General features: G+C 61.4%; 2 protein-coding genes across 2 annotated transcripts in view; both read left to right on the top strand.

The window, feature by feature from the left end:
- Positions 1-2,229, top strand: part of PCSK1N (proprotein convertase subtilisin/kexin type 1 inhibitor) — an 11,748-nt gene extending 9,519 nt beyond the window's left edge. The window contains exons 3-4 of the mRNA XM_075070569.1: positions 607-1,136; positions 1,465-2,229. Of these exons, the coding sequence (XP_074926670.1) occupies positions 607-1,136; positions 1,465-1,726 (792 nt within the window). The 3' untranslated portion in view covers positions 1,727-2,229. The remainder of the gene's footprint in view (positions 1-606; positions 1,137-1,464) is intronic.
- A 4,759-nt stretch (positions 2,230-6,988) lies between these two features.
- Positions 6,989-9,640, top strand: PRAF2 (PRA1 domain family member 2). Its single transcript, XM_032770194.2, has 2 exons — positions 6,989-7,295; positions 8,332-9,640. Exons 1-2 carry the CDS (start codon positions 7,004-7,006, stop codon positions 8,469-8,471), a joined length of 432 nt encoding a protein of 143 aa, XP_032626085.2. The 5' UTR covers positions 6,989-7,003; the 3' UTR covers positions 8,472-9,640.
- Positions 9,641-11,455: the final 1,815 nt, after the last annotated feature.

Consider the following 11,455-nt stretch of genomic DNA (forward strand, 5'->3'; position numbering starts at 1 on the left):
CTAACCCCTCCCCATCTCCCCCAGCTGCCAGCCAATCCCCCCTCCCCGCACTCCTAGTGATTCAGCCTGCAGAGCCCGGCTGCCACAGACACATGGGGCGGGGGGGGGGATCACTGCAGAGATGTCGCTCCCCCACCATCTCCCAGACCTGCCCCCCCATTTGCTGACCCACCTCCCTCCATTAGCTGGAAAAGGCGGGGAGCTGCCCTGTGCTGAAAGGAGCAGCAGTCCTGGCTCTGGGAAGGGAGCGGGGTCTGGTGGTTAGAGCAGGATGTGCGGGGGAGGCGCTGGGAGCCAGGACTCCTGGATTCTTTGCTGGTTCTGGGAGGGGAGTGGGGTCCGGTGGTTAGAGCAGGGGGGCTGGGAACCAGGACTCCTGGGTTCTCTCTTGGTATGGGAAGGGAGTGGGGTCCAGTGGTTAGAGCGGGGGGGGATGGGAACCAGGACTCCTGGGTTCTCTCCCATCTCTGGGAGGGGAGTGGGGGTTAGTGGTTAGAGCAGGGGGTTCTGGGAGCCAGGACTCCTGGGTTAGCTGGGAATAGCCTGGGTAGGTTGGGTACCGTCCATTCACCTCTCTGCCTCTTTCTCTTGGTGTTTTCCCCACAGGCTCTTCCCGCCGGCCCCAGGGGGGCGCTGCCCCACGACTCGGCCGGGGGCCCTCGTCGATTCCGACGGGACCTGCGGGGGGCTCCCTACGAGGGGGAGATGGGGCTGGCCAACGAGATCTACTACCCCCGGCTGGGGCCGCTGGCCCAGGACGAGCTGCTGGCCCGGGCGCTGGAGAGGCTGGGGGCTCCCCCTGCGGGCCGGTGGCAGGAGGACGAGCCAGGGGGCACCCCGTGGCTCCAGGAGGTGCCCCCCGGTGGCCGCTGGAGGCAGGATGGGGCCCAGGCCGCCCTGGCTCTCCAGCGCCTCCTCCAGGAATCGGTCCCCCTGGCCTCTCTCTTGCAGCTGTGGGACCAGGCCAGGGGGGCCTCGTACCCCGATTACGATGAGACCGGAGCGGGCGCCCCCCCCAGGACCCGGGCCCCGGCCCCACCCCAGCTGAGCCGTTACCGGACCGACGGGGCCTACGAGAACCACCAGGACGAGCCGGGTGATGAGGAGCCTGGGGAGATGGATGCGGAGATGCTGAGGTGCTTGGAGAAGGGCCGGACCCCGGGCCCCATTCCCCACCCCCTGAGGCCTCCAGTCCCATCCCCACTGGGGCCACATGGGGTCAGCGCCCCCTAGAGGGAAAAGGCCATGTGCCCCAGTAGGGCTTTCGGATTTAGGACTCCTGGGTGTCTCTCCCTGGCTCTGGGAGGGGAGTGGGGTCCAGTGGTTAGAGCAGGGGGGGCTGGGAGGCAGGACTCCTGGGTTCTCTCCCCAGCTCTGGGAGGGGAGTGGGGGCTGGTGGTTAGAGCGGAGGGGCTGAGACCCCGGACGCCTGGGTTCTAGCTCTGTTTTTCCTCTGACTCACAGGTATCTGGTGGGCCGGATCCTCGCAGGGGGTGGCGAGACTCGACCCCCCCGCCACCCCAGACGCCTGCGCCGGGGGCTGGAGGAAGAACCCCCCACCCTGCTGCGCGTGAAGCGGCTGGGGGGCGACGGGGAGGGCCCCGAGGCGGGGGCACCCCAGCTGCAGCGGGCCAAGAGGACGGAGGAAGAGGAGGAGGAGGCAGCTGTTGGGGGGCGGAGGGGGGCATATGGGGGGGAGCCCCTGCTGAGGTATCTGCCTGAGTAACGAGGACACCCCCCCCCAGGGCCCAGTGAGTGCTAATGCGGCGGGGGTGGGGCTTACGTCCCCCCCTGCCCCTCCATCTCTGAATGTAGCCAGCCTGTGGGCAGGGGGAGGGGCTGCCTTGCTCCTAGCCCCCCGATCTCTGCCCCCCCAATGACCTCTCCCTCCGCAGGCCGGCTTATCTCTGGGCCCCAGGTCTCTCCCCCACAAGCCAACTGCCCCCCCCATTAGGGTGACGGCTCGCCCCCAACATGCTTCAAGACCCTTATTCCCCACCCAGGCTCTGCCCCTCAGTGTCCCAGCTCCGAGCCCCTTATTGTCCCCAGGGCTCTGGCCCCCCAGCTCTGAACCCCCCATTTCCCCCACTACCCTAGCTCTGCCCCCCACCCCTTTGGTTCACCCTGCTTCTATCAGTCCATTCAGTAACGCCCCCCCACCCCGTCTGTCCGTCTGGTGTTGATTAATTAACTAATGAAATAAAGGCTTGTCAGGTATTTTGGTGTAAAGGCGGAGTGGTGGTTTCCATGTGTGTGCCCCTGGCCCCCCGCCCCCCAGCTAGGGAGCGCCGTGCTGTGGGGAGTGGGTTGGGGGGCTCAGTAGGGGGCGCTCTCCCTTAGCAATCAGGGCCGGGTGCTGAGGGCGGTGCTGTGCTGTGGGTCGGGGGGCTCAGTAGGGGGGGGGCTCTCCCTTAGCAATCGGGGCAGGGCGCTGGGGGGGTGCTGTGCTGTGGGGAGCGGGTTGGGGGGCTCAGTACGGGGTGCTCTCCCATGGCAGTCGGGGTGGGGGGCACTGTGCTGTGGGTCAGGGGGCTCAGTAGGGGGCGCTCTCCCTTAGCAACCGGGGCGGGGCGCTGGAGGGGTGCTGTGCTGTGGGGAGCGGGTTGGGGGGCTCAGTACGGGGTGCTTTCCCATGGCAGTCGGGGTGGGGGGCGCTGTGCTGTGGGTCGGGGGTCTCAGTAGGGGGCGCTCTCCCTTAGCAATCGGGGCTGGGCACTGGGGGTGGAGATCTGCTGTGGGGAGCGGGTTGGGAGCTCAGTATGGGGTGCTTTCCCATGGCAATTGGGGGCAGTGAGGGGGTTCCAGGGGCTCTGCGGGGGGCCCTGGAGGGTTTGGGGGGCTCTGTCTGGCACAGTGGGAGGTGTGGGGGCAGTGAGGGGGTTCAAGGGGCCCTGTGGGGAGCCCTGGAGGGGTTGGGGGGCTCTGTCTGGCACAGTGGGAGGTGTGGGGGCAGTGAGGGGGTTCAGGGGGCTCTGCGGGGGGGTCCTGAGCCCCCCATTGCCCCCCAAACTTCCCACCCAGCAATAAACAACCAGGGATTCCACCCCCCCAGCCCCTTTGTGCTCCAGCTGGTAACACTATTCTGAATAAAGCCTCCTGCGTTCACACAGGGAGAGTCACTCCAGATTCAGGAAGCTGGGGGTGTGTGGCTCCCTTTGGGGGGGTGTCTCCCTCCGGGGGGGCCCTCACTGCGGGAAGTTCATGGTGTGAGGGGGCGGCACTGAAGGTTGGTCCCAGGGGGTAGAGAAGCCAAGGGGCTCCCCCCAGGGAGAGTGTGAGCCCAAGGGCGGGCTGGTGCATTGAAGGGGTCCCCCCTAGGGGCAGTACCAGAGCTGGGTGAGAGCCGGGCCAGTGGATCCATGTGGTCCCCCCTCCGGTACTCCTCCTCCACCGGCCCTGTCTCATTCCCTCGCTCCGGTACGCCTTCTCCGCCGGGCCCGTCTCACTCCGTCGCTCCAGTACTCCTCCTCCTCCACCATCCCGTCTCGTCCCCTCGCTCCGGTACGCCTCCTCCTCTGCCGGGCCCGTCTCGTCCCCTCACTCTGGTACGCCTCCTCCTCTGGGCCTCTCTTGTTCCCTCGCTCCAGTACTCCTCCTCCACCAGGCCCGTCTCATTCCCTCGCTCCAGTACTCCTCCTCCACCGGCTCTGTCTCATTCACTCCGGTACTCCTCCTCCTCCGGGCCTGTCTCGTTCCCTCGCTCCGGTACTCCTCCTCCATCGGGCCTCTCTCGTTCCCTCACTCCGGTACTCCTCCTCCACCGGACCTGTCTCGTTCCCTCACTCCGGTACTCCTCCTTCACCGGGCCTCTCTCATTCCCTCGCTCCAGTACTCCTCCTTCACTGGGCCTCTCTCATTCCCTCGCTCCGGTACTCCTCCTTCACCGGGCCTCTCTCATTCCCTCACTCCGGTACGCCTCCTCCGCTGGGCCTCTCTCGTTCCCTCACTCTGGTACTCCTCCTCCTCCGGGCCTGTCTCGTTCCCTTGCTCCGGTACTCCTCCTCCACTGGGTCTGTCTCATTCCCTCACTCTTTGCTCTTCCACTGGGCCTGTCTCTGGAGAGCAGCCGACTCATCCACTCAGCAACTTGTGTCCTTCTATCGCTTGGGGTGGGGTTGGGGGGCAGCGAACCAGGCTCCCTTCCGCCTCTTTGCGACCTGTTTCACTCCCTTGCTCCTGGCTGCGGCCTGCTGGATCTGCCTGGCGAGCTGGCGCACAACTCCTCCGTGGGTCCTGCTGCGTTCCCTTGCTCCAGGGAGCTGGGGGCGGCCCCTCGACACTGCCAACCTCTCCTGCAGGACCTCCCCCACGCCCAACACAACCCCCACCCACTGCGCCCCTATGCACTGCCCCCCCACGCACAACCCTCACCCCACAGCACCCCATGCACCGCCCCTCACACCCACAGCCCCCACCCTACAGCACCCCATGCACTGCCCCTCACACCCACATCCCACATCCTACAGCACCCCATGCACTGCCCTCACATTCACATCCCCCATCCTACAGCACCCCTATGCACTGCCCCTCACACCCACATCCTCCACCCTACAGCACCCCATGCACCGCCCCTCACACCCACCACCAATCCCCACTCTTACAGCACAACCAATGCACTCCCCTCACACCCACATCCTCACCTACGCACTCCATGCACGCCCTCACTTGTTACCATCCTCCACCCTAAGTCACCCCTGCACTGCCTCACAAATTCCCCACACCTCCACTACAGCACCCATGCACCGCCTCAACCATCCCCCTACAGCACCATCACCGCCCTTCACACCCCATACCTCACCCTAACAGCCCCATGCCCTGCGCGCTCACATCCTCATCCGCACCCTACAGCACCCCATGCAACCGCCCTCACACCTACAACCCCCACCCTATCAGCACCCATGCACGCCCTCACACCCACATCCCTCCACTCCTACAGCACCCTATCACTGCCCTCACACCATCATCCCGCACCCTACAGCACCCCCCTGCACCGGTCCTCTTAACACCTACCCAACCCCCACCCCTACGCACCCCATGCACTGCCAGCTCACACACATCCCCCACCCTACAGCAACCCCAGCACGCCCTCACAGGGCCACATCTCCCCATCCTACAGCACCATGACTGCCCCTCACACCCACACCTCCACCCTACAGCCCCCAAGCACTGCGCACACCACATCCCACCTGGTCAGCAGGCCATGCACCTCGCGCCTCAACACCCAATCCCCACCTTACCGAGCCTCATCCCTCGCCCCTTCACACCCTCATCCCCCTACAGTACCCGCATGCACCGCCCACACCTACACCGCCCACCCTAGCACCCATGCACCACCTCACACCCAAGTCCTCCACCTAAAGGCAACTCCATGCACTGCCTTCCACACGGCCACCATGATCTTTCCCCCTACACGCACCCATGCACGCCTCGGGTTCACACCCACATCCTCCACCCCACTGCACTCTATATTGCACTGCCGCCACCACAACCCACCTAGCAGCACCCTTATGATTTGTGGCTGGTGTGGTTGCGGGGGTTGTGGTGGGGTGTTGGTGTTGTTTCTGGGTTGTTTGTTGGCACTCCGGCCCACTCTCTGAATCCCCACCTTCACAGCACCCCTATGCGCGCCCCCACACCCACAACCCCACCCACAACGCCCCATGCACTGCCCACACACCCACAACTGTACTCCACTCCACGTCCCCCATGCACTGCGCTCTTCACAGACCCACAATCCCACCCAGTCGCCCCCATGTAGGCCTCTGCACAACCTCACAACCAACATCCGCCTGTCACAATCACCTGTTTAGTCGACACCCCACATCCATGGAACCAACCCATGCTCCAGGGCGGGGCTCCCAACCAGCAGGGCAGGCGAAGGGACCCACAAGTTTAAGGGCAGCAGCAAACGAGATGCAACCACTTCTGGGGTGGGCTGGGGGCACGCGGTAACTTTTCAGGACAAATATACTTGAGACGGTACCAGGAAAGCAGAAGGAGACCCCAGGAATCCTGGCTCCCAGTTCCCGCCCGCCCTGCTCTAAACCACTAGACCCTACTGTTCTACTCCGTATTTCCGGGCAGGACAGAACCGCAGGAGCCCGGCTCCCAGCCCGTCCCGCCAGGATCCAATTTCCCAGCGCGGCCTCGCGGCGGGCGGCCCGGCGGGCGGACAGGAGCGGCCCCCGGTGCAAATGCCGGGGGCTGATCGCGCGGCCGGCGCTAAGATGTCCAGGTGCGCGCCCGTCTCGGCCCTGGACGATTTCTGCTGGGCCCCGCGCGCCTGGCGGCCCCGACTGCCGATCCGCAGCGCTGGCAAGGAACCGGGTCTCAAACAACTGCTCACTATCAGAAACTACGGCTGGGCTGGGGCTGGCGCTGCTCGCTGGGGGGGTCAGTGCAGAAGGGGTGGGGGCGTGCATGTGCGGGGAGTCAGTGCAAGGGGGCGTGAATATCTCGGGGGGGTCAGTGCAATAGAATTAGGGGCCGTGCCATGATCTGGGGTGAGCGCAGGCAGGGGGCGTGCAATGTGCGGGGAAGGGTCATGCAAGGAGGGGCGTGCATGTGGGGGTCTGTGCCAGAGGGGGGCCGTCAATGTTGGGGGGTCAGTGCAAGCGGAGGGGTCAGCTTGCAAGGGGGAAGCGGTGCCTGCTCAGCGTGGGGTCCAGTGCAAGGGGGGGCGTGCATATGTTGCGGGGTCAGTGCAAGTGGTATGGGGCTGTGCACTGTTCGGGGTGTCATGCAAGGGGGGGCGTGCATGCTGGGGTCAACGCAAGAGTGGGGGACGTGCATTGCGGGGGTCATATGCAAGAGTGGGGGGAGTGCATGCTGGGGGTCGTTGCAAGGGGTGGGGGTGGGCATGCTGGTGGGGGTCACTTCAAGGGGTGGGGGGCCATGCAATGTTCAGGGAGGTCAGTGCAAGGGGTGGGGGGCTATGCCTGCTCCCCAGGGAGTCGATACAAGCGGTGGGGGGCCATTTATGCTCTATGCAAGGTGGAGGCGCATGCTCTGGGGAGGTGTCAATGCAAAATGTGGACACCTGGACTCCTGGGTTCTCACTCTGCCCTGTCCCCACAGGTACTTCCGGCCCCTGCACACCCTGCTTTCCAGCTCCGCCGTGACCCTCATCTTCGTCGCCTTCGTCTGGGCAGCTGAGAACAAGGCCCCGATTCGGCGCTTCCGGCGCAGCTACCCCGGCGCCAGCCTCCTAGCCGTGCTGGGGAGCGCCTATGGCCTGGTGTCTATCTTGGGGGGCTCGGAGGTCTTCCTGCTGACAGTCGCCCTGCCCATCTCCAGTGAGTGGGAGGAGGAGGGATGGGTGGTAGGGTGAGGAGTTGAGGCAGGGCTGATGGGGGTGTGGAATCTATGGGGTCAGGTTAGGTAGGGCCTAGGGAATGCTATGGGACAGGATGGAACAGAGGAAGAGGACCAGGTTTGCTGGGGCGGAATTTGGGGGTGGGGACGCACGGGGTAGCAGAGATCAGGGGGGTGGGGTTGATGGGAGAAGTGGAACGGGGGATTGATGGGGGTGAGTGGGGCAGGCAGGGGGCAAACACAGTGCTTGGGCTGGGAGGAGTCAGATCCGTGGGTCACATGCTGCATACTGGCTGGAGGGAGGACAAGGGGGTGCACAACTGTTGCTTCCTGGCAGGCAGATCCATGCATGGAGCCCCCACCCTGGAGAGCAGTTGCATTTCCTAGTCGCAGGCAGCCGGCAGGGCCATTCCTGCAGCCTCCCTGCTGCGGGCAGTTGCATCTTTGTGCCACGGCTGCTGCAGCATCCGCCAATGCAGGGGCTGCGCTCTGGGGGCCATGCTGCAAGCGTGAGGCAGGTGCATGTTAGATGCATTCCCGCTGTGCATGCCGGTGCAGCCCAGCCACAGCATCCCTGCGTGCAGCAGGCCCCTGCGTTTTCACTGCAAGAGCCAGGAGGGCCGTCACCACCCTGTTGCATCGGTTGCAGCGACTGTTTACATGTTAGATGCATGTCCACCGACGCCAACCCCCATGCTGCTGCATCCTTTTGCCAGTGGGTGGGGGCATGGCACATGCATTCTCGCCGCAGCATCCATTCGTGCAGTCCCTGCCCTGGTGCTGCTTCTGTTGTGGGAGGTTGCCTGCAAACACGCCCTGCATGCAAACACTGCGGCATGACAGGCGCATTCTGACAGCCATATCCATGCATGCGAGCGGTGGCAGGAAGTAGCAACTTGCTGCTTTGCTGTGTCACAAGACTAGGATTGCGGGGGCCTGGGGCAGTTCTTAGCAAGCGATGGGGATGCTTTCAGCCCCCCCCACTTTCTCGCTTCCTCCCCCCCCCACCACTTGCAGTGATTCTCATCCACGCCTCCGTTCGCCTCCGTAACCTCAAGAATAAAATCGAGAACAAGATCGAGAGCATTGGGCTGAAGAGGACGCCCATGGGGCTACTGCTGGAGGCAATGGGCCAGGAACAAGAAGCTGGCTCTTAAGGAGTGAGACGGACACTCGCCCCCGCCGTCCTTCCCACCAGCCCCTCACCGTTGCCTCGGGCCTGTGCTTCGCTACTCTCCTACATGCCTGCCCACACTACCGTGAAGATGCAGCTTCCCCCTGAGTCGAGTCAGGGCCTTGAGTTTGGACTAGGGGAGGGGATGAGATGAGCTACAGCTAATCTGTGGAACTACCTGCCACATGATTTGATCCAGAGGTCCGGAGAGCTTAACAGAAGAAGGAGCTGTAGTTAATCTGTGGAACTACCCTCCACCTGATTTGGCACATGGGAGAATGGCCTGTGGTTAACCTGTGGCACTGCCACCCCCCCCCCACATGATTTGACCCAGGAGCCCAGTGAGGGGCTGAGACCTGGGTAACCATTCGCATGACCACGTTTTGACCTAGGGGCATGGGGAATTCAGCAGAGGAGAGTGGGGGGGTTAACCTGTGGAACTACCTGCCACATGATTTGACCCAGGGACCCTAGGTCTGTTTATGTAGGCCCTACCTAAATACCTTGTTTATACGGCAACGAAAGAAACGAGGGGCTGTAACACTGGGAGCAGTGGGAAGGGGTGTATTCAAGGGAGCACTGAGGATTCAGTGGGATGCTGCATCTGGTGCTGAGTATTTATCCACAACTCCTCCTATTTATTTGAGGAGCAAACTATTCTAATAAACTTCTGTGCCAGTTCTTGCTATAAATGCTTGGATAGCCTTTTTTTGGCAGGGGAGGGAGAGAATGAGGCACAGGGCCTTCCCCCTCTAGGGCCGCTGGCTCTGATCTGGCCCCAGGGGGGGTCTGGCTGGCTCAAAGGGGCAGGGAATGGGGCATGGGGCCTTAACCTATGCAGGGGAAAAAATCCTCAATTCTTTGTGAAGTCAGGGGAATTTTAACCAAGTTTTCAACATCTCCCCCCAGGAGAAGAAACCTCAGAACTCCAAAAACCTGGAAAAACACTTTTTAAAAGACCCTGGAGTCTTTTGCTCCATAGTTGACAGGAAATTAATCTAGGTTTCCTTTCTCTCACACACATATTGGGGGGGAGGGTTGTTAGGGGGAGAAAAAACCCTGGAGAAATCCTCCAAAACCTGGAAAAACAATTTTACAAAGATCCTCGTTTCCCCTGGTGAATTTTTTTTTTAATCCCATTGGTTTTCCATTCTCCTGCCTCTCTTGTGGTTTATTTGTGGGGTAGGTAAAAAGCTGTGGCTGAACAATGAATAAATTCCCTGTAAGAATCCAGGTTTTCTTTACCCCAGAGCAGGGGGCATTTTTACTTGGTTTATGTAGGGTCTCCCAAAGTCACTGGAAGGATATCCAATGGAATTCAGAGTTCTGCTCTAGGAATTACTGGAGGGCCATTCTCTGGCCTGCATGAGATGGGGGTTCAGACTGGAAGATCACACAGGTCCCTTCTGATGTGAAATGTAACTGCCTGAAGGAAGTATGCTTTTTGCATTAATCTGTGGAACGCCTTGCCTCATGATTCCCCCCAGAGGTTTTTAGCAGCATTCAGTATAGAGCCAGGGGACGAAGAGAAAGGCTGCTGTGTTATACATGAGGTCAGCGTGGTCCCTTCTGAAAATTTGGGACATCCCCACTCCAAAATGAAATGAAATGAAAACCAGGAAAAAAAAAAATCCCAACAGGGCACTGCCAGAAGCAATGGTGTCAGCAGTGGGATCCCCAGCTCATTTGCTGGTTTTGGAGAGGGGCAGGGCCAGGCCCCCTCCTGACGCACGCTGTATGCCCTGCTAGAAGGGAGGCATTTAATGCCCCATTTGGAGGCAGCGAGTGACTCGCGCCCTTGCTGTGTCAGTCACACTCAAAACAGTTCACACCTCTGTGAGTGACTAGTTCAGGCTTTCTGCTGACTCAGGCAGTGTCAGTTATACTGAGGGCACGTTTACACTTCAGATGCTGCTGTGGCACAGCTGTAGCACCTCAGTGAAGAGCCTCTAAGCGGCGAGCTCTCACCCATAGTTAATCCACCTTCCCGAGCAGCGGTAGCTGTGGCGACGGGAGAAGTTCTCCCACCAATCTAGCACTGTCTACAGAGGAGGTTAGGTCGGGGTAACTATGTTGCTCAGGGGTGTGTGGATTTTTCACACTCCTGAGTGACACACAGTTATACTGATTTAGGTCTGTAGTGCAGACCTGGCCTAAGGACAGTTCATACCTTTGCAAGCGATTGGCTCAGGCTCTCTGCGGAGCCATGTAGGGATTGGTTCACACCTCTTTGAGCAATCAGCTTGGGCTTTCTGCAGAGCCAGACAGGGAATGGTTCACACCTCTGCAAGCAATTGGCTCGGACTCTCTGCAGACCCAGGCACAGATCAGTTCCCCACCCCGGGCAGTTCACACCTCTGCAAACGATCAGCTCAGGCTCTCCGCAGACCCAGGCAGGGCTCACATTTTGGGACATTTCTCCCCAACCGTAAGGGTCAGAAATGCCCTTCCCCCCCTCCCCGATAGCCCAGGCTCCACTCCCACCGGCGCACCCCCCCCCCGCCAAGCCACTACGCCACAGCCTTGCCTTTGCGCGCTGTATTATACAAACCCCGTTCTGCACCGTGACCCGTTTGACATTTGCCATAGAAATTCCCGCTACAATCCACGCGCTGGGAACAGGACAAAGTTGAGGCCCAGAGCCTGTTGCATGTTGGTACCTGTCGCTACTAACGCATGGCCCAGGGGAGGTGGGTGTGCACGCGGGACCTGGGGGGGGGGTACAGTCCCCATCCCCCCACCTCACTTCCCCCGAAATAAAATCCACTTTTTTTTTTCCCTTTTCCTATTGACCTCCTTGTTTCATGTGCAACTTTGAAAGGAAAATCCACTGGCCAGGGCTGGAATGTCGAGTTTGAGTTCGTTTCCTAAATGAGCCAGATGGGGGAGGAGGGGAGCTGTTTTAGGAGAGGTTCACTGGATGGGGGGAGGGGGATGTGGTGCTGGGGGGTTATGGCCAGGTGCAGG

The sequence above is a fragment of the Chelonoidis abingdonii genome, chromosome 11 (assembly GCF_003597395.2).
Source record: "Chelonoidis abingdonii isolate Lonesome George chromosome 11, CheloAbing_2.0, whole genome shotgun sequence".
NCBI lineage: Eukaryota > Metazoa > Chordata > Testudines > Testudinidae > Chelonoidis > Chelonoidis abingdonii.